Consider the following 23,568-nt stretch of genomic DNA (forward strand, 5'->3'; position numbering starts at 1 on the left):
AAGAAGCTGACTTGACACTGGTTAGAGCAAGCAATATTTGCAGGGCAGCAGAACTCAGCGCAACAGAAGTAAAAAGCTTAAGCGAGACAACTCAAGAGGAACATCTAGTGCACACTGTCTCTAAGAAAAGAGAAAAATAGACAGGGAACAAGCAAGAGCTGAGGAAGTACAACTGCTCATGTGTATACATTTAGTTGTGTAAAGTGCAGTCATGAGCACGAACCAATGAATTGCCCAGCATTTGAACAAATGTGCAGAAAGTGTAGTCGGAAGAATCACTTTGCAAGGATGTGCCATGCAGCAGATAGTACTAATGTACGCGTAAAGAAGAATCAAGCAGTGGGAGCGAGAGTAATCTCTGCATAGAAACGCTGACAACAAACAAAGAAGAAATTGATTGGAAAGTGTTGTTAAATATGAATGGAAAGAACATGAGTTTTAATTTAGACCCGGGAGCACAATGCAATGTAATGCCACTGAAGATGTATGAAACGCTATGCAGAGATGCAATTCAGAGATCAAGAGCACAACTAGTTTCATATTCACACCAGTCATAGGGCTTCAGACTTGCTTAGAAATGAAGCTAGTGAGGAAATAATTTGCTGTGACCATAGATGATGATAAAGTGGACAATACTGAAGATATACAGTCAAACCTTCCTGATGTTTCTGATGAGTTAGGTTGCCTAGAAAGGGGACATAATATAAAAATGGCCAAACCAGTGGGCCCTGAAATCCACCCACCCAGGAGGATTCTCTTTGGTCTAAAAGACAAAATGAAAGCAAAGTCTGAAAAATGGAGAAGCTTGGTGTGATAGAAAAGGTGGAAAACCCTACAGGGTTAATTCAGTGGTTGTTATTGAAAAACCAAACAAAGTTAAAATATGCATTGATCCCCGTGACTTGAATAAAGCAATAAAAAGGGGAGGTTGCTGCAAAGCCTGCAGGAGCAAATATTTTTGCAGTACTTTATGCAGGTCATGTATTTTGGCAGATAAATCTAGATGAACAAAGTTCAGAGCTAGTGACCTTTAACACCTTTCGGACGCTACAAGTTTAACTGCATGCCACTTGGCATCTGTTCAGCACCAGAAGTGTTCCAAAAGAACATTTCCCAGATTTTTGAAGGACTAGATGGCACAAAGGTTATAATGTATGATGTATTGATCTGGGATACCGACATTAAAGAACATAATGAAAGTCTTTAAGGTTCTGGATAGTGCTCGGAAACAATGTTTAACTTTGAATATACAAGTGTCTAAAATTGTACTGAGTGAAGTTCCACATATTGGACACATGCTAAGCAGAGAAGGGTATAGCTGATGAAGATAAAATGAAAGCAATTGTGAATATGCCAACCCCACAGTGTAAAACACACTTGTAAAGATTCATGGGAATGGTGAATTACTTAGCAAAATTCATCCAAAATCTGTCCACTATAAACAAGCCATTAAGGGAACTGCTTGAAAAGGATATTGCCTGGCACTGGGTGGACAGACATGATGTAGTGTTCAGGGATCTAACAACAGTCATCACAAATCCACCAGTTTTAGCATACTACAACTTTAACAAACTTGTGACACTCAGTGGATGCATCATCTGAAGGACTGGGAGCATGCAAGAAGGGCAACCAATTGCATTTGAATCACGATCGCTCAACAGGGCTGAAAGAAATTATGCCCAGATCGAAAAGTAAATGCTGGCGATAGATTTTGGCTGCTTGAAATTCCACCAGTACAAATGGGAGAGAAAAGGTACATGTAGAATCAGACCACAAGCCGCTAGAAAGCATCTTCAGGAAGCCGCTGTCTGCAGCACCACCAAGGATTCAGCACATGATGTAGAAGCTACAAAGATATGATCTGAGTGTGAAATAAAACAGGGAAAGAGCTCTACACAGCCGATGCACTCAGTAGAGCAGTAATCGCCAACTCAAGAAAGTAATATAAATCGCCAGCTCAAGAAAGTAAATATAGATAAGTATGAAGTCTATACAACTGACAAGCTACCAAGAGTAGTGAGAAACTGACTGACTGTGTTCCAGACAAACACACGAAGACTCGGTTCTCCAGAAACTGAAGGACACAATACTACATGGGTGGCCCAAAGAAAATGCAAATATGGACCCAGACCTCTGACAGTAGTGGCTGTTTAGAGAAGAAATCACCACAGAGAATGGACTTTTACTTAAGGGAGAAAGATTAATTGTACCAGCATCATGGAGAAAAAGAGATGTTAGCAAAAATACACAGTAGCCATTTAGGCACTGAAAAATGTCAAGAACAAGAGACATCTCATTCTGGCCTGGCATGAATAGTCAAAAGTGACCCAATTGCCACGTACGACACCTGCAACCACTACAGAAAGGCCCAACCTAAAGAACTGATGCAGAGTCATGACATTACAGACAGACCAGGGCAGAAGGTAGGGGCAGATTTATTTGATAAAGAAAATTACTTCGCTATGACTGGCTACTACTCTAAATTCATTGAAATTTCAATATCGCAAAACATGACCGGTAAGACAGTAATCAACCACATTAAATCACAGTATGCTAGACATCCTCATTACTGATAATGGTCCACAATTTGGAAGAGCAGAATTTTTTCGCGTTACTAAGAGCTATGAGTCTTCACTAAGATACCCACAAAGTAATGGCATGGTAGAAAGAGCCATTCAGACCATTAAGCCTACTGAAAAAAGCCAAACATGATCACTAAGACCCATACCTTGCTTTAATTGATCTAAAAAATACACTGATAGAAGGTTTAGGATCACCCACTTAGATGTTAATGGGCAGGAGAACAAGAACTGATAACCCACCAGACCATTATTGCTCACACCAAAATTGATAGAAACAGACATACGAGTGAATCTCAAACAAAAGCAGAAAAAAAAATTCTACTACAACAAAAACACAAAACTACTCCCCAATCAAACCAGTACATCTGGAGAACAAATAAAAACAAGTTGTTACACCTGCAAAAGAACCGCGATCCTACATTGTAGAGGTCAATGACAAGCAATATCAGGAATAGAAGAGATCTACAAATACTGTACTCATCGACAAGGCTGCAGTTTGAAAAACACCCAAGACACCAACCGTCAATGAAAAGATGGAAACACAAGTGAAGCAGACATGTCTGCAGAAATACAGCTACCAAACGATCCACCGATTTCATCGAAGTGCAAGCCAGTAGCCAATCAACTTCCCCCCTGCAGTGAGCCATGTTAGTGGACGTCCAATAAGGAAACCAGCAAGATACTTGCAGGACTCAATGACATTGACATGAACTGCTTGGGATTGTATATATATCTGAAGTAGCTTAAAAGGGGAGATGCAAGGATATGCTTACGTAATAGGAAGGCATGACATAAGCTACACCACGAGTGCGTAGTTAAATTATGTGTACTCAGAGTTAGTTCTGAATCATCTGTGAGATTCACCTGTCCTGTTTAAATCATTACAGCTACCCTGCAAACCCGCCCCCGGCTCCGGCACCATTGACTGCAGGCATCATGATTACATGTCCCTGCTTCATTTAGCGTTCCTATGTAGTATGTACAGTCATTTCATATATCACACTGTGGGATGGGGAAGTCATCACAGCCTGAAAAATATCCAAAGGGGGGGGCCCAGCAAAATAAAGTGAGAACCCTGCTCCAAAGGCTCTCTAAACTAGAGAAGCCATTCTCTACACCTGTGAAAAACTACATTTTTAGAGCAAACTCATCTGGAACAAAACGCTGTTAATTTGTCTCCATGGTTCTCCTATTTGAAAAGGTTTCTATCAGATCGCATATTTATGTGTTGGCTGTAAAGGGAACGTAATATAATACAACAATGAAATAACGATGGTATTTAACCGAAATAAAAATAGGTGTGGGTTGGAAAGGTGACAGGCAGTAGACAGCAATGTAAGAACAATAGCAATGATCAGTAAGTATGCATTCTTTATTACAATAAAAGGTCATTAGAAATAACCATGAAACCATTGCAGCAGATTCAAGGTAAGGTCAATTGTACTATATGATCTGCTGTGTACAGGTCTCATAGCTATTATAAAAGGTAGGCATTTAAAACTCATCTAATTACACTCAAGCACTCTCTCATCACATCTGCAGTTAAATACGGGAGGGTACCCAATTACCGTCCAAATAAAAATGCATACACCCCATAGTACAAAAACTCATAACACACACTTCATTTTTTTAGTCAATTTTTTTTTTTGTTGCCAAGCACAGCTTTTCTACAAATAATTGAAACAGGGTGCAGTTGCTCCTAAAGTTTTAGGTACAATTTAAATATGCCTTTAAATGTTTTTACTTGGTAAAAGTTTCTGACTTCCTGTCTTTGAACAGAATTTGAACTCAACTACATTGTTTAATTTTGTTTCTCAACGCTTCCAGTGCTGAGAGTGAAAACTGAAACAGTGAATTTAGAAAATATTGCTTAGCACGAAAAGAAAAGCATTATCCCTTTTACAGCCATTGTAGCATCACCCAAATCAAATCTTAACAAACTATTGTTAAACTACTGCTCATGAAAGGGACTGGAAAAAGGTAAACTAGGTTCTCAGTGGCCAGGAGATCAGTGACCTTAAATGAATGTGGTCTACATATTGTTAATGTTAAATTACTCCAAAAGAACACATTAGCATTTATAATCTCTTGATCAGAAATAAGATTAGTTTCCAACTTCTAAACTGTATTACATTTTAGAATAAACCTGAATATGATTTGAAGTGCACACAGTAGCAACATATATCTTGGCCAGGCTGTAATACATCATAATCTATTGAAATGATGAGTTTAGTGGCATTGTGTGTTTTCTATACTTCCTTTCATCGTTTCCGGGCTTGTTTTATTTAAACAGCTTTGAGTCCTGGCATCAATAACCCCAGAATGTTAACAATGCAAAACCCTGCAAGCTAAAGCAATTATATTTGTAATGCTGGCTCTAAAGTAAACATCCCTACACCAGCAAGCCAAGTCCTTGCATCCTACATCACGTCTTCTTACTTAGGCTAAAATATGTAAATCGGTGAATTTAATTTCAGTGCTATTTTACTGGTGGTAACCCTTTAAAAAACTAATACAAAGAAATAAATGAATCACAATGTGTCCGTTCTCAATCTTAAGCACCTAGACTATTTGGCATTCAGAGCTACTAACCTGAAGTTAAAATATTAAGCATTTAAGGCTCAGCTAAGACCCAATTTGACCTTTATGTAAACTTCTTCTGCCTTTTTAATGATTCCACAGAAAAGAACAAAAAATGTACAGTCCAACAGCAACAATTTAAAATTAGGTAACTCCTATAATTTGTATGTGAAAGTCTTCCCTGTGTGCTATGAAATACACCAATTGAAATCCCAGTCCAATGTGTGCAGAAGTTATTGAAGACATGTTTTCTGGTTTCCAGGCTCCTCAGTTGGCTATTTTCTCAATTTCGTCAAGATCATGTGTGTCGAGCTTTTCGATTTTCTTGTCTATTTAAAAAAAAAAAAAAAAAAAAAAGAAGGATTAAGAATAAGTAATTGTTATATCTTTAGACTATAACTTCAGGAGCTGCTTTTCAATTGTAGTACCCCTGCCATAGACATGTAGGCTAGATCAGCCAAAATATATTTAAATTAGCAAGTGCCAACACCATTTTGAGCACAGTTGTGCATTGCCAAATAAACAAAAGGAAACTTGATCCTTATTGACAGATCACTGGATGGCTCTGGCTAATCAGCCATTGAGAAAAAAAACACGCTCAGTTGAGTTAATCACTGGTTTCCCGATTAACACTAATCCTGGACTACCTTGTTTGTATCATATGTTTATGAAATCTATTGTTTAATGTTTATGCCTGTCTGCCACCAAAAGGACATTCAAGATAATAAACCAAAACACAACCTGGCTGATTTGAATAGTTATCTGCAGCCCCCTACTGCACAACATAAAGAAGGATCTTACTGAAGTGGTCCTGGATCCGGTTCAGGATGCTCATGCTCAGCTTGCTGTCCACCATGTTGATTGCCAGCCCTCGTTTACCAAAGCGGCCTGTGCGTCCGATTCTGTGCAGGTACGTCTCATTGTCAGGATTGCCTTCTCTATCCACAGGCAGGTCAAAATTAATAACGACCGAGACCTGCTCCACGTCAATACCTGGAGGAGAAAGTGAATCAATAACGACAGAGACCTGCACCACATCAATACCTGGAGGACAAAGCGAATTAATAACAACCAAGACCTGCTCCACATCAATACCTGGAGGACAAAGCGAATTAATAACAACCAAGACCTGCTCCACATCAATACCTGGAGGACAAAGCGAATTAATAATGACCAAGACCTGCTCCACATCAATACCTGGAGGAGAAAGAGAATCAATAACGACAGAGACCTGCTCCACGTCAATACCTGGAGGACAAAGAGAATTAATAACAACCAAGACCTGCTCCACATCAATACCTGGAGGACAAAGCGAATTAATAACAACCAATACCTGGAGGACAAAGAGAATTAATAATGACCAAGACCTGCTCCACATCAATACCTGGAGGACAAAGAGAATTAATAATGACCAAGACCTGCTCCACATCAATACCTGGAGGAGAAAGCGAATTAATAACAACCAATACCTGGAGGACAAAGAGAATTAATAATGACCAAGACCTGCTCCACATCAATACCTGGAGGAGAAAGAGAATTAATAACGACCAAGACCTGCTCCACATCAATACCTGGAGGACAAAGAGAATTAATAACGACCAAGACCTGCTCCACATCAATACCTGGAGGACAAAGAGAATTAATAACAACCAATACCTGGAGGACAAAGCGAATTAATAACGACAGAGACCTGCAGGACAAAGAAATTTACAATTTAAAAGCCTCTTTGAAAGGAAGTTTAAATGCTAATTAGAATGTGTTTTGTTTTCCTTGTGAAACCTCTGTATATTCAGAAAACTGAGGCAGGTTTAACCCAGGAATAACCATAACATGTATTAAAAATATCTTCCTTTTCAACACAAGCAGGTTGGTAAAAATCCTAAACACTTAAAAAGGACAAAATTAGGACCAACATCACACCACAACATGCTAGATAAGTAGAATCAACTAATTAACAGGCCAACAGCACAGCTGAATTCAAACTGTAATTCTGTCTTTCATATGGTGCATTTTTCACATGTGGTTCTAACTGGGAATTCTGTTATGCCAGGTAGAAGGATGTAGCCAGTAAGTTAGTGGTGTGCCTCGTTGACTCAGCACTCAACACTATCATGAACCCAGTCTTCCATGTCTCATACTTTCTTCAACTCTTACAATACCATCACTCCAATCTTTTTATTTCCAACACAACTCTTGCAGTAAATCTTTCACCACTGTCTCTACCCTTTCCAATGCAGAGCCCACTTTCTATATTTCTTCCTTAATGGCTTTTAGCATCAGCTAATTGATTTATTTCATTCAGAGTTTTAGGAGAGTTTGAGTCTACTAACCCCACCCCACCCAGTCCAATTCACCATGTTATCTCACACTGCTCAACACTCTGTTAAAGTTGTATGCAAGCTAATTGCCATTCACAGTTAAATACATATACAATACTATTACTACTAACAAAGTTTACAAACAGAAAAAAAAAAAAAAAAGAAATTCAATGGCAACGCCTTTCTCTAATATATTAAGTGTTTTCTTCCCCTAAATTTAGCACTACTGAGTGTTTAATAATTATGGACACTTACAAAGTGTATATATTTCATAAAAAATCCTGCCGTTCTAACTGAACTTTACATAGGGATACAGCCCTCCCTCGACACGCAGCAGCAGCCTTCATGTTACAATGTCTCTGTGTGACCAGTTTCCTAAACTAGAGGTCCCAAAGCACTCTCTACTTTAGGCTCTCCTTTGCTAACTCACCTCTTGCACACACGTTGGTGGTCACCAGTACTTTCTCTTTGCCGTCTCTGAAGCGCTCGATGACGGCTGCTCTCTGCTCCACCATCATCTCCCCGCTCAGCAGTGCAACCTGGTGACCTTCCCTTGATAGCTCCCCTGCCAGCCAACCAGCTGTCTTTCGAGTCTAGCAAAGAAGAGAGAAATTGGTTTGTGTATCTGGAATACATGTGATTACACTGCAGTGCAGACTGGCCTGTACCTCCCTAGGGTTCCATGTGATTACACTGCAATGCAGACTGGCCTGTATCTCACTAGGGTTACATTGAAAACTGAAAATGCTTCTGGAGATTTCCTTTTTTGTATCTGTCATGACCTTGAGTAATTTAGAGCCATAGAAATAAATAATGATTTATGAACAGTAAGACGTTGTGCTGCAGTGGCCAGCCTAGTGTGGTTAATGGGTTCAGACCATTTATATCTGTTGCGATACAAGGTAGATTAGTAGTTTTCGAAACAATTAACAATTTTCTAATGGATTACTCGAATAAACGTTTACATGTGCCCATCCCTAATGAATACCAGTTTCCTCTTCCTACTCAACAAATCACTTTGTTTTATTCCCATCCAAATTCGGCACAACCAGCACTTTATAGTTAAAATCTACAACGAAAAAGCTATTCAAACTAAGCAACTTACATGACAAAAGATCATAGCTTGTGCAATGGTGATCGCTCCATAAATGTTGCAGAGGGCTTGGAACTTTTCTTCTTTACTGTTACACAGCACATAGTACTGTTTGATTGTGTCCAGAGTCTCTTCCTCTCGTTTCAGCTTGATAATGTTGGGCTCCGGCACAATTCTCTGGGCAAACTTCCACACTGAGTCTTCAAAGGTGGCAGAGAACAGCAGCATCTGACAATCGTTCGGTAGCATTCTACAAAAAAGATTTGTTTTTTTCATGCAAGATGATAGGCAAAAATATGTTGATCTGGAAATGCAACAATAGCACAATTCTAAATGTAAGTGTATCACAGACAGACCCCACATACCCACAAATTGATACATTGATAGAAAAAATGTCCTAACCAACTTGGACAAGTGGTTCTTAGAATCAAATACAACAGTTGGACAGACTGCCTTCATAACCCCAGAGATGATGATGATACACACAGGTCCTTTGGTAGTGTAGTCGCAACTGGAGAAGTATTGTGCTACAGCAGTGGTGTGCAAACTTTTTATATGCCGCCCCCTTTACTTAGCATACATTTTGTTGCGCCCCCCTCCACTGACACTAGGGCTGGGTATCGGCAGTGTCTTCACGATATGATACGTATCGTGATACGATACGGATTCCGATACAGTAAATGAAGCATGAAACATAAAAATCACACAATAGTTTCATTTGCTTGTGCAAGTGTTTGCAATAACACTGGTAAAGCACTTTTGGTCAAATAAGCTTCACAGCTTGTTTTGCTTTTGTTTTCTGTTTATTCTTTAAAATAAATGTATTTAAAACAACAAATTAGGGCTCCAGACAAAGTTTGTGCCTAAGGAGCCAACGGCTCATCGGCCAAAAGAAAATAAATGGTCACCAAATCCAATTGCTGGGTGGGTGCCACTTCAGGAGCAAGTTAGTTGCTATCATATTCAACTGCTTAAAATACAACAATTTGCTAAGACACAAGACAGTAACTTCATGTCTGTACTGATTTGTTTGCTGTCACATTCTGCTGGTTAATCTGTGCAGCTGATGACTGCAATGAACTCTGCATGTACTTATATTTTAAATATTCTGCATCTAGTGTTGTGTCTGGAATTGGTGACTGCACCTCTGATTGTGTGCAGTGTAACATGTGAAACAGCATGCTGCAGCTCCCATGCTCAGTGTTAGTGAAGTCTGACAGCATGCTGCAGCTCCCATGCTCAGTGTTAGTGAAGTCTGACAGCATGCTGCAGCTCCCATGCTCAGTGTAGTGAAGTCTGACAGCATGCTGCATCTCCCATGCTCAGTGTAGTGAAGTCTGACAGCATGCTGCAGCTCCCATGCTCAGTGTAGTGAAGTCTGACAGCATGGAACACAGATAACAGCTCTTTTGCTTATGTTACTGTTTATTTCAGTAAAAACAAGTTTAAATTGCAGTGAGTTGGTCCTGCTATTCACAATATTAAATACTACATTTTTACACAACACTCGCTCACTGTCACAACTGCTGTATGAAACTGGGTTTCCCGTATTCTGCTGGTGTTAATACAGCACGTATCTGCGCTTACAAGCCTTTGTATTCGATTAAATTGTTTAGTTTATTTATTACCATCCTTCTCGCACTTCAGTTTATTAAAACGTGTGATATGCGTTTTTTCCCCCCCATAACAGACCGACGCCATAGCGCATTAATAAATATTGACATATGCTTTTAAAGGGAGAGGCAGCATTTTTGAGTTACAGGCGCCAATACCCCGAAAAAAACAGTTTACAATTGTTTTGTCTGCATTTGCAGTCTGGACCCCTGTAAAAAAAAAATTCTTGGAAACAAGTTTTTCAAAAGTTCTGAATCTGACAAAAAAGAAATAAATCTAAATGGAGATTCTATTTAAAACAAATATAATTATTTTATATTTTGAGTTTTTTCTTGAGGGACACTAAGCAATCTACATGTTCTGGTTCACAAAAATCCACTGGATTTTAAACCGCCCGGATTAGGTTGAATTTCTCCATCGCCCTGATGAGATTATCAACATTAATAAACCGCCTCCTCTCAGCTTGTTTCACTCAGCTGCCAGTGGACTTGACAAAAGCACCCTGAACACAGTGAATGGTAGGTGAGGCTGCTAGAGTGCATGCTAATAAAGAATATTCTCTATTTAGTGCATACTGATGTTTATGTTAACAGATTAAATTTTACTTAAATAAAAAAACAGATACAGGGGTCACTGTATCGATAATCGCATCGTCAAGAAAAACATCACAGTTCACCATGTGAATCGGCACATCCCTAGCTGACGCATATATTAAAACGTTAGAACTTAACTTTATATTTTAATAGGTGTTTGTTTTCCAGATTTAATGTAAAATCGCATATTTTTTTCCTAGGATTTAACCACAAAAAGTTCAGATTTAGCTAAATACATAAATATTAAACACATTCTTACAAGTTTTGAAAATTGTACTTTCAGGTATAATTTATAAATGTTAAACACATATTGTAAATTCAACATTTAAAGTCTATAAATCTTTTTTTAAACTTGGCGAGTCAACATTTAGCTGACACGTTAAATCTGGGTTTCTAACAAATACATCAGTGAATTTAAATCTTTTTTTCTTGTACACTTGGTGATTCAACATTTACCTAACAGATACATCTGCAAAACATTACTGTTCAGCAATTAAAGCTGAAAAAATAAACCTGGGTTTTTACAATAAATATTTATTTTGCCAGCTAAATCGGAAGCTAAATCAGCCCGTGCCCATTGAAGCGTTTGATTGTGTGCTGCAGAGCTGCCCTTACACTCCGATAGCCCATGCTTCCGCCCCCTCTGCATACTACAATGCCAAAAAAAAATGTACACATTCCAAACATAAGAATGTGTTTGTTAACATTTATGTATTAAGCAAAGTCAGAACTTTGTTGGTTAAATCTAGGAAGAAATACACGATTTACATTAAATCCAGGAAAAACACTTCAAATAGGGGTGCTTCCCACCCCGGACACACTTCGCGTCCCATACATGGAAGCCACATTTCAGCTCTGTTCACTCCAGTTTCACGGGCAGTCTCAACTTCAGACATAATTTCTCTGGTTCTACAAGTCCTAGAGTGATCGTCAATGGCTCATTTAAAAAGGTAAGATCTTGGACTAATTAGCTGTCATTTATGTATTTATTTAAAAATTTCTATTCTTTAAAAAAAAGTTTATTTTCACAGAACTGCCTCTAGTCATAGCCGCGCTCCCCTTACACACTCTCCACGCCCCACTTTGTGCGTCACTGTGCTAGAGTATCATGGAAGTAAATAACCTACAAATGCTGTATGCACCTGTCAAAATGCAAGTCTGACACAGACAGATGCCTCATATACCCTGTGATTCTGATCATCATGTCTAAATTAAGTTTTATTACAAGTGAAAAAGTACTTCTCTATGTAAAAATGTAAGTATGAGATAGACTCTGTATACCCACAGAATCCAATTCCAATTATAATCAATGCCAATACTCAATAACTTGATAATGTCCTACGGGTCATTCCATGCCAACTCAACCAGTGCCGTTGCCCATCCGTCTCATTTTCCTAGAAAAATTTACCTCTGGGTTTTCAGACACGCCAAATTCAGAAATGATAGCCATTATTTTTTTTTAAAGTTCCCCTACGACCTGTGACCTTGCAAAGGTCAACTTAAAGTGAGAAAGGGACCTTGACAGAAAAATCACCCTGGGTGCAATTTAGACGCTACCATCATGTGTAGCACCTCGTTCTACTCGTAGTGAATAGGGCTTTTCAGAAAAAAATACTAGGAGCACCCTACTCACTTCCGGCAAATTGCAAGACGAGGGGTAACTGACGAGTTTTATTTAAACTTCAGCCTAACCCTTTACCCTGTAGGGGATCTGGCTCCCTGAGGGTTTATGAACTTGCATATGGACTTGGGACTTCGCTGTTATGATGACACATTTGAAACTACCAAAATCTTACTTAGTTGGATTTTAAAAACTAAAAAGTGATAAAGTTGTTTATAAGCTGTGGTGCCTACCTATGGGGATAACTGATTGACTGACCAACCATTTGTGAAAAAGCCATTTGCTGCATTCTCATGCTAACCAATCAGTCAATTTCAGGCACATCTGAAAGTCTTTGGTTTAGGAGGTCTTCGATGACAGACACAGGTGTATTTAAAAAGGTGCTGTAAACAGGGAAGTTGTTTTTTTTTTGTTTTAAGAAAAAACTGTGAATTTAGTTTTTAAAATCCAACTAAGTAAGGTTTTGGTAGTTTTAAATGTCATCGTAACAAAGATGTTCCAAGTCCCATGCAAGTTCATAACCCCTCAGCTCCAAGCTAGTGCCAGTGGAAGCACATACTGTTACTTTTTCCTCTAGATCAATCCTCAGAGACTGCAAAGTTAAAGAAATAGCCAGTCTAGATAGAACTCACCTCACCAAAGCAATGCTCGAACACATGACAAATGCAACTTCAAAAATCTGCCCAAATCCCTGGATACCATAATATTTTGCTTGATGCTTGTAGATCTCATAAACATCTATCCAAACATATCTTTGGGTGATTTTTTGGAGTCCCCCCACGCAAGTTATTATGGCCTAAACTTGGTACAAAGAGCAAAAATTGAGATTTCAAGGGGGTTTAACCCTTTGCGGTCCTATGTCGGACCTGGTCCGACATCGCAATTTTCCCTTTCCGGTCCAATGTCAGACCCTGTCCGACATCATCAAAAAGACGCAAAAAACAGGTCTCAAGTTATTTTTTCTCCTGAAAAAGCAGAGTGAGACCGATAGGAACCGAAAGAAGCCTAAAAAAAGGGGTGCATCTCATGAATACTGATAGACCCGACACCACATAGATAACACGGACATAAACAAACAAGATAGCTGATTCCGTATCCAGCGCTCAAAGAACATCACAGACATTTGCAGAGCTTTTTTTAGATGTTGTAGTAATAAAATAACGACTTGGATAGCATTACTGAGGAGTTTGGTGATAAAACGAGTGATCAAGAGATGATTTATAGGTATGTACTATTATCAAGAGGCATTTGAAAAATATAGCGAAAAAGGGGTGGGGCGGGGTTGGAGATGCAGTACTGAGTGTCCTGATGATATGCAGTGCCTTTTAAACCTGTTTTACTGTGAAAAAAAATACTTTTAACAGCGCGTCTAAAATAAACTGCGCGTGTGAAAATAAATTAGACCTGACACACGCTGAATAAATGGACTGCTAAGGGTTAATGATCAGTGGTCGGACTTGAAACCAAATGTTTTTCACAGAATTTGGAAGACTGCTACCTAAGGGTCTTACAGCAATACTTACATTTTAGGACCCACATCCCCTACAGGGTATAGGGTTAGGCTGAAGTTCGAATAAAACTTGTCAGTTACCCCTCGTCTGGCAATTTGCCAGAAGTGAGTAGGGTGCTCCTAGTATGTTTTTCTGAAAAGCCCTATTCAATACGAGTAGAACGAGGTGCTACACATAATGGTAGCCTCTAAATTGCGCCCAGGGTGATTTTTCTGGTTAAGGTCCCTTTCTCACTTTAGGTTGACCTTTGCAAGGTCACAGGTTGAAGGGGACATTAAAAAAAAAAAAAAATAATAATGGCTATCATTTTTGAACTCAGCGTGTCAGAAAACCCCCAGGTGAATTTTTCTAGGAAAATCTGAGACGGACGGGCAACGAAATGTCCCTTTTCTGGTTGAGTTGGCGTGGAATGACCCCTTAGCAAGTTTCATCCCAATTGGATAAGTAAGTAGTAAAGTATGACATTTGTACTAACAGTGCCTTTACTGTATTGCCATAGGAAGGTGTTTATTCATTTATTTATTCTTACCTCTGTATACGAATACTCTGGTCCTGGTGGCCCTGCGTGGCTATCATGACGTCTGCCTCATCCAGCACAAACACTTTAATCTTCTTGGCATCAATAAACTTGAGCTTGGCACACCAGTCCAGGACCGTGCCAGGAGTCCCAATCACAATCTGTTCCTGAATCTTCATTCCCCTCTCCACTATTTAAAACAAGGCTTCAACATTATGCACCCACAATGCACATAACACAAATCACTTACATATTTCAATATGTCAATGCAGCCATTACTTACTGTAGTATTAAGAGTTTAACTCATTTTATTTGAGACCTTTGGGCACTTATTTCTACTCTTTCCTGATAAACTTGGTAATTTCAAGAACCCAACCATGTGTTTTATGCCCACTTTGTCCCCCGTTTGAATGCCAGTTTCAACTGTCTACCGACTGCTTCTTTTAACCTGGTGAAGGTATGCAGTAGGAGTTGCCGAGCTTTTGAACTCTGATGCAGAGAGTTTAGCCTTACATTGACCAGCAGTGATTGCTGTGGTGCTGTGAGCCTAACCAACCCCAACTCAGCACTACCGGTATTTGAACCTGCTCCTGACCCCACACTCCACCCGATTCTTATAAACGCATGTCTCTGTCTGTGTGTGTCTAGGATGCACTTCTGTTTTATATGAGCAAAGGGCTGCCAATGAATCCTGGGTTACTCACGCTTGTTGCCTCTGACTGCATATGCAAGTTTAACTTCAGTGTAGCTCTTTCCCATCTGCTCAATTACCTTCCCTGTCTGTAAGGCGAGCTCATAGGTTGGCGAAACACACAGGCACTGCAAAAAAGAAACCAGCAAAACAAACACATTAGAAACAACATCATGCCAACAAATTTGCCTCTGAGCTGGAAACCAACTGTAATGATTAAAAATTACATCAATACATTTAATTTTTTTCATTATATCTGTTAAATGAGGACTTCAGAATTGTCACCCTGTCTTACCATTGTCTGTATATAAGAAGTCTAAAATACAGGCAAATAAAGGAAAGAATATGGGGACCAGTGATAATATTGCTGGTGCTAAAGAGGTAAGAAAATAAATTAAATCAGTGTGTTGTACGGGACACTGACGGGTTTTCAAACCAATCAATAGCTGTGTTGGTAGGTTACTTTGCAGCATTTGATGCAATAAGAAAAGGCATCCAATTCAAATCATGAAAATGTGCACATAATAGTAGGAGGCTGTGTGATCCAGTGGTTAAAGAAAAAGGGCTTGTAACCAGGCGGTCCCCTGTTCAAATCCCAGCTCACTCACTGACTCACTGTGTGACCCTGAGCAAGTCACTTAAGCTCTGTCTTTCAGGTGAGACTTCTTGTAAGTGACTCTAGTCTTTTTGATAAGGATTAAAGAAATTCCACTTTGTGTTCTCTTCTACATACGTCTTTTAGCAAATGCAGGCATTTAAACTGTGTGTAGACAGTGAACACAATGCATTTCTCACCTGAGGATATTTCCTGGCAGGATCCACGTGACTCAGCATTGCCAATACAAAGGCAGCTGTTTTACCTGTGCCAGATTGGGACTGTGCGATTAGATTCTGTGGCCTGGAATCAAACAAAGAAGACAAACATTGGTATAGATTTCCACCGCCATTGAAGCCAAAAAACACTCAAGCAGACACTGCCCTATACTTACGGCTCCGCAAGCATCATGGGCAAAGCATTCTCCTGGATTTTGGAGGGCCTGTTGAACCCCATGGCATACACTCCCTGTAGCAACTGGGGTTTCCTGAAAAAAACAAACCAAGGAAACGACTGAGATATGATTTTTTACAATATAAATAAAAAAAGCATACACATGTATAAAAGAACAAATATGTCTGTGTTTGGTGAACAAAAACAAAGCATCTCCGTGGACACCATGTGACTATATGTTAAATTGTACCAATTCCAACATAGTACAGCAGGCTGAAGCATTAAAAAAATAATTTCGATCAATATCAAATGTGAGCCTTATATATGAAAGAGTATCACATATTAATATGGTAACCATATTAGGTAGTCTGCTTCTCAAATGGTTTAAGTGGTTTTATATTCAACTTAACCTGCAACAAGGCCATTGTACTGTATGTGTAGACAATAAAACACAACTATCAGAAGCAAAAAAGCAAACTTACAGTCTTAGCTCCTCAAATGATTTGACAGAATAGAGAGGGGAATTAGGATCTCTCTGCAGAACTTCTACTTGATTTGTTGTATTCACCAGGTTACTGCGGATCAATTTATTCAATAAGGACTGAGCAGCTTTGTCCTCTGGGAAATAAAAAGAAATCATTTTAAAAAAATAAAAGAAAGAATACACCAAAACACGCAAACTGCTTTTATTTTTTAACCAGTATGCATAATCATGCTGGAGAATACAGAAGAAATGGGCAAATCCCTACTGTACTACTGAGTTCTTGCTAATTGAATTATTACAATTCTGTGTGAATATCCTGCGCCATAGTGTGGGGTGATGCACTACACCGAGAGCCCTGAGGAGTAGCTCCCAGTGCATTGCTCCAGTGCAAACAGATATGTCTTGTCCAATGATTTGGTCCACAGAAGCACATCTCTTGCGTGTCACAATGTTGACCAGGATTGACAGCATGATAATGAAGCATTGTTAAGATAATGTGCTATTTGTGTTCCTCTTTATAACGAGAATGCAAGTGCAAGTGTAACAGAAATATAGGGCAAAGGAGAGCCAAGACCGTACTGCCTTATAACCGACGCCACAGTATAATGAGGGAGCACTGCATGTTTTCTATTGGTGGTTTGAAGCGGCTTTCACTCAGTTGACAGCTGTGATGAGGGACGAGCCGATTGCAGAGGCACCTACTATCACACCTGATGCTGGCTCCACAAGGAACTGCACTTCAATTGACCAGAACAATCCGACTTTATTCCACAGTTACACACCTTTATCTTCATCATCTGGTTTGGTTTCAGCATTTTCTACTGGTTTAACATCAGTGCCTGAAATCACAAACCTTTCATTAAATACAAAACAACATTAACTGTACATTTCTACAGAAAAACATTTAAATCTGAATATTGCTTGTACAAATTAAAATGGCTGGTATCAAGCATTCATATCTATCAGATGTGTTCATTTTTTTTTTTTTTTTTTTTAATTTAGAGTGCCCAATTCAGAATGTCCATTATTGTTCCTTCACTGCACCAATTCTTCACAGCAGCTCGGGAGAACTCAAGGTCACTGGGTGCTCTCTGATCCAGCGAGTTCAAGCCAGCTGCCTCTTTACACCTGGAAACAGGAGAGGATACTGGCGAGCTGTCAGCCTCATTCAGTGAACATTAGCCACTAAATAATATGACAGAGACCAAAATGCAACAGTAGTTTAACAAACAATCTTTATAAAAAAAGTAATAACTTTCAGACATTGTTCATGACAAAAAGTATTGGCGCCTTTATTATTTAGTCATTTAGCAGACACTTTTACATTAAAAGTCTGTAAAAATGTTAGTCTGTAAAACTAATTAAGATATACATTCATTGATTGAAAACCATTACACAGTAATTAAACTGCCTTATGCCAATAGCTAGAAAACTGGCAATAAATTCCAAACATCTATGAAGAAAAACATATTGGCAACACAGCAGGCGGTCAAGACAAAGGAATTGGATTCATGTTTAAGAAAAGCACTTGTAGCAAACTACAACAAAGGAAATGACTACAGAACAGAATCAAAGAAATATGGAATACCAAAATCCACAAAAAGCACCACAGGACAAATTCAACTGAAATGCATGAAGTGGAGATCCAAAGAAAAGTACTGGTACAACAGGTAGGCGAATCATCCGAGCAGCTAAAAAAAAAATACAAGACTAACAGCAAAGGACTTAAAGAAAGATTTAGAAGCATTATTCATAAAACTAACCATCTTAAATATGCCAAGAAATACGAACAGGAATCTGAAGCATTCTTTAACAAAATTATCTGGTCCAATGGGACTAAAACAGAACTTTTCCGCAAAAATGAACCACAGTATGTTGGAAAAAAAATTGTTAAGCCTATGATGAAAAAATAAAATAAACTTGATCCTACAGTTAAATATGGAGGTGGTTGATCATGATATGGCCATGTTTCAGCAGTTCAGGAGCTGGAGACATCCATGGGATTAAAGTTCAACGAATGCAGCCGGGTATCAAAGCATTTTACAAAGTGCAATGATACCAACTCCTAGGCTGACTGGCAACTTCTAATACAACAACCAAAGCATACAGCTTGGAGTTCTTGAAGAAAATAAAGATAAAAGTTCAGGAATGACAGTCACAATCACCAGATCTCAATCTCAATCCAATGTATTCATTTATTTCAATATTTATTCATGTATTTATTTATGTTTTACCTTTACCAAATATATAGGCTATCGTTCAGCATAGCTAATTCTCAGAAATTAACGTTACTTTTTGTCCTGTGGGGACCACAAACAGTGTTACTCTAATCAACCAGTATCGAGAGGAAACCGTACTTCCTTGCGCCAATAGGGACCACAATGGGCGTTACACTGACAAGAAACCAAAATTTCAGAGATCAAGATCAGAAGATGAATGATGACTCGAAAAATCTCCCAAACATAGCAGTTTAGAGACTTCTCAACTGGCTGACTTCATCTTTCAAAATACTGCTTGTCTCAACTAATCGTGTAGCACTGACAGTAACACAACACGCTTGAAAAACTGAAGGTTATAGTTTCAAATCGCACGCATGCCAGACCTTTTTTTATATTTATTTTTTGCAGGCAAATATTCAAATTTAAAACAGAAATAAATAATTTAATATGAATGATATAGACGTCACAATAAGTGCATTCCCTAGTATATGTCCATGTTGACAAAACAAGTTAATAGTCATTAACTCGGACATCCTGCAATATACATATGCATGGATAAAAGTGTCTGGGGTCTGCAAACATTTGCAAAAAAACGTTGGGAGAAAAAGAAGGAGGAGGAGAAGGGCATTTTTACCTTACTTTGGCGACTGTATGACAGGTATTGACTTTTTTCTGCTTTTCACCTAAGAGTATTAAAAGTGAAATTGTGCTTTTGGCTTATTTACTTTTGCTGTGCCAATACCCTGAAAACACGTAAATTACCCTTGATGTATAGTTTCTGGCAGTTCTCGCTGATAACTTGACACGAGGAACTACCGTTCCTCTCAATCTGTCTGAGCTGAAGTAAATATTCAAAACAGAATGGGCCCAGATTTCACCAACAAGATGTAACATACTTGTTAAGAATTATGGTAAATGTCTGAATGCCACAATAAAAGCAAAAGGAGGACACACAAAATAGTAAAAGAGAGATGCCAATACTTTTGTCATGAACAAATACTTTAAATGAGATGCTTGTTTGTTTTTTGATAAAGATTATGTATTAATTACTAGTAATTGTGTATTTTGCTTTTTGTTTTATTGAAGAGGTTAAAGTTTACTAAATGCTTGTCCTTACCTTAAACTGTGGTAGAACTTTTGTCTGTGACTGCACATATACTGGGATCAGGATCGATCATGCTAGCAATGCAGCCATGTGGTCAGTGAATTAGATGAGGAAGCATTAAAAGACTCACCCCAGCTAGTCACATATTTACTGGGTGTAAGCATGCACACTTACCATTGGCTTCCACTTTGGGCTTCTCATCTTTGATCTGCAAAGTACCCAACTGTAAGAACAACAAAAACAAATAGTGGAAATGGAAAAGCTGCTTCAAAAGGGGGTGGGGGGGGGGGTGGTGGGGGAACACGTCAGCTTCTGGAAGGGATTAATGCATTTCCGATCCAGTAGTTTTTTATTATTATTTTGGCTGAATAATACTGAATAAATAACTAGCAACCTAATGTATTAAAGTTGCATTTACAACGAAGAATATGATTTGTTTGATACCAATGTGAAGTGCATTTGTAAGATAAATAATATTGTTGACACGTCATCCATAAAGACATGTAGTCAGTTTGCCCTGAAATTATTCTTATAAGCACATTGCTTGATTCTTACAAGCAGATTATTTTAGCCTTGGTATAGGAATAATTTTGTTTAGTTTCCGATCACTATATGCAGTTGATTCTATATCAGTGATTCTTATAAACAGAGTGCACTGTATATATGGTAATCGAAACCGAAAACCTAAAATACTGAAATGCTGCACCTCATAATAAAAGGCCTGGTGCGTGAAGTCTGATGTACCAGGAGTTTGATATTCTTGCCAAAAACGCATTAAAAGGCTTGCTAATACTTTTGGCTTTACTGTACGTTCATTTGATTTCATGAAGCAAAAATTATTATTAAATCACTAATTGATTGTGTCCATTGTTTAATAAAAGCAAAATCCTAAATGTTATATTCTATTTGTGTGTGTGTTTTGTGGGAAGATGAAGGGGAAATTAGATTTTTAAGAAGGACAAGTAGATCTTTCTAGCATTTGTCCACTGAACAATATGCTTTTTTTAAACTGCACACCCCTTGGATAGTATCCATGTGAAACCTGTTCTGATGATTTCAACTGGGCTGTATGATATACAGGTACCCCAATGAAGATGTCTGAAAAATCAAGGCACCATGAGGTTAAAAATACCTCCAGTTCCTTCTCTGTCACAGCTGAGAACACATGCTTAATATGTCTTCAGATATTCAACATGCCTTCCACATCAGATACACATTCATCAGAATCAATATATACCTCAAGAAGCATGGGAGATTGGCATTTTGGATTTGAGTTTTATCTGCATCCAAAGGATAATCTTTGATTTTTTAAGATCTTGAATAGGTGAGCACACAGATGTATTTTAATCCAGGATTCTGTTCCCCATTTTTTGAGTTTTCCAGTATCAGAAGTAAGCTTAGCATCTACCACCGAGAGGACAACATTTATTTTAATATTTTATATACAAATATACACTCTGAGGAAACCAAACCCCTTAAATGCCTTTTTTTTTGGATCTGGTTCCTGTGCTATTTGGTCGTAGTTCCGCTGCAAGAGTGTTACCAAATGTTAACAAGGAATTACAGAACACAATAACCAAATGCAGGGATGGCAATAGGCTCCCATTGCTAGCTGTTTGATCCATTCCTGGTTTTACTAGGAGTTGAATAAGACACACCTGCACTTGTTACCTATACACTGGGGCTAACCAGGCTCATTTTAAAACCTGGAATGGATGAAACTGCTATGCAACAGGCGTCTTATTACCATCCTTGAAATGTATCAGGATTCATAGGATTGTTTATGTTTTGAGTTTGAAAAAACAATGGCCATAACTACAGAGCTAGAATTATTCACACAACGGAGAGCACCCTGGGTGTAAAAGCTGTGTCCTGGTAAACTATTGTGGAATCTGGAAGAAATTAGTCTCAAGGGGGACGTCAAACAAGGTCCTCATAAAGGGCCATGCATAGAAAAATAAACAAACGGCAACATTGCATTACACTTTCTAATACAACAGCGACTTAGTGAGTACTATTTAGTTACGATCCTTTTGGTTTTGTTTTTTTAATCGCCAAATATCAGATACTCATACGAGGAAATAAAGGTACGACCTACACCAGCAAAAACGCTGATAACTACCAATAATAAAAATATTGACCAGACAGCATCACATCGCTAGTTCTATTGTGTTTTACTAATATTGACCAAAGACATTGCATTACATCCCTTGTTCATATTGTATTTTAGTGGTACTTCGCACTTACTGTAAACTACACTGTATTTAAATCTGAATCTTGCATTGTAACCTTACTGCCCTCTTACACGTCCAAGTCAAGTCGCCTTTGATATAAATAAATAATAACCCCAACATCAAAAGACTATTTTTTTGTTCGTATCACAATAAACGAGGGCACGCTAAAGGGAATCCGTTATCACCACAATGAAACTACAATGAAATGTATTCAATGACATCACTGTGTGATGCGGCTGGTTTAGGCCACGGTGGGTGGACCACACCACTGCCACTGGCAATATTGAACTGGTGCTGCTGTGATGATCTCAAAACCTTCTATCAATCACTGTATACAGCAGAATCGAACATCACAAAGTAAAACTTAAACTAAACGTTTATTTACAATATTTGCCAGCACCCGGCGATAATGAAGTTTAACGGTAGTATATATGTTTATAAAAACTGCAGTGTACGTATCGGGAGGTTTCGTGCTTTTCCACGGCCCATTCTAATGAAATAAACGACAAACCACACTTACCGACTCCGCGGCAGCTTCTTGTTCGTCGACAGCCAGAGCCCACGAATCAGTAGCCATAGTTTCTGTTCTACTGAATTAATTAATCTATATTTACAACTGCGTTTAATTGAACTTAAATGCTTATCAACACTCTCAGGAGCCGCTTCTACACTGCTCCCTTTGATGGCGCGGAGAAGAAAGAATGCGCACGCGCGGTACTACATTAACAAGCGTCCGACTTGGAACGAGTGATGTGCGTCACAGAGCCCACAGCACAGAGTACTCGTATGTAAAGAAATATCCTGCAATATTTCTGTATGTTGATTTTGAGTAAAATGCCTAATAATATATGAACGGTATAGAGCGGATGTATATGGCGAGATGTGCGGGTATGTCTGTTGTTTGTGACGGTGTTACGACGAATTCAGTGCCCCCTAGGATTCTTGTGTCCCCGGTGGATGTGCGCATGCGCTTGCAACAAACCTTGCTATCTGCCAACGGGAGCGTGTGATTCCTCGCTCACGACGCAAAGCGCGTAACCTGTCATTGCAGTCCACAGACTGTACAGCAGCGCCTGCTGCAACGTGAACGTGCGGTCTGCTGCAAACGGGAGCGAGTTTATTGCTTCTGGACGGTAAATGTTTGTGTAAGCTTGTGATTTCGGCGATTCTACATCTAGAATAGATTGTTTAAATACAGTAACAACAACAACAACAAATATATAATGTGTTTCTTGAAATGTGTATAAATGAGCTCGTTACCTACTCTTATTAGGACGGAAGTATTGTATGTACTCTTACTATATTAAATGAACTGTACATGGATATATTTTAGTTGCTCTGAAGTTATTGTATATTTTATCTGCACTTACGGCATTTTGAAATATGTATATTTTGTGACAACTGTAAGTCGCCCTGAG

The 23,568-nt window shown here is 38.7% G+C and overlaps 1 protein-coding gene across 1 annotated transcript; it reads right to left on the reverse strand.

Annotated features, from left to right (window-relative positions):
- Nucleotides 1–3,936: 3,936 nt before the first annotated feature.
- On the reverse strand, nucleotides 3,937–22,983 carry LOC117425593 (ATP-dependent RNA helicase DDX19B). Its single transcript, XM_034042645.3, has 12 exons — nucleotides 22,671–22,983; nucleotides 20,091–20,139; nucleotides 17,375–17,431; nucleotides 16,591–16,726; nucleotides 16,110–16,202; nucleotides 15,916–16,018; nucleotides 15,134–15,248; nucleotides 14,442–14,619; nucleotides 8,586–8,823; nucleotides 7,911–8,073; nucleotides 5,964–6,155; nucleotides 3,937–5,491 (listed from the first exon to the last, which is right to left on the reverse strand). Exons 1-12 carry the CDS (start codon nucleotides 22,725–22,727, stop codon nucleotides 5,430–5,432), a joined length of 1,443 nt encoding a protein of 480 aa, XP_033898536.3. The 5' UTR covers nucleotides 22,728–22,983; the 3' UTR covers nucleotides 3,937–5,429.
- Nucleotides 22,984–23,568: the final 585 nt, after the last annotated feature.

The sequence above is a fragment of the Acipenser ruthenus genome, chromosome 20 (genome assembly GCF_902713425.1).
Source record: "Acipenser ruthenus chromosome 20, fAciRut3.2 maternal haplotype, whole genome shotgun sequence".
NCBI classification, from domain to species: domain Eukaryota; kingdom Metazoa; phylum Chordata; class Actinopteri; order Acipenseriformes; family Acipenseridae; genus Acipenser; species Acipenser ruthenus.

What these genes read in the sequence shown, in the direction of transcription:
- LOC117425593 (XM_034042645.3), bottom strand. Translation starts at nt 22,727, where the DNA reads ATGGCTACTGATTCGTGGGCTCTGGCTGTCGACGAACAAGAAGCTGCC. An exon ending in GCCCAAAGTGGAAGCCAATG is followed by an intron (nt 17,432 to 20,090) that starts GTAAGTGTGCAT and finishes TTGTGATTTCAG; the next exon opens with GCACTGATGTTAAACCAGTA. An exon ending in CTGCCAGGAAATATCCTCAG is followed by an intron (nt 15,249 to 15,915) that starts GTGAGAAATGCA and finishes TCTTTTTTGCAG; the next exon opens with TGCCTGTGTGTTTCGCCAAC.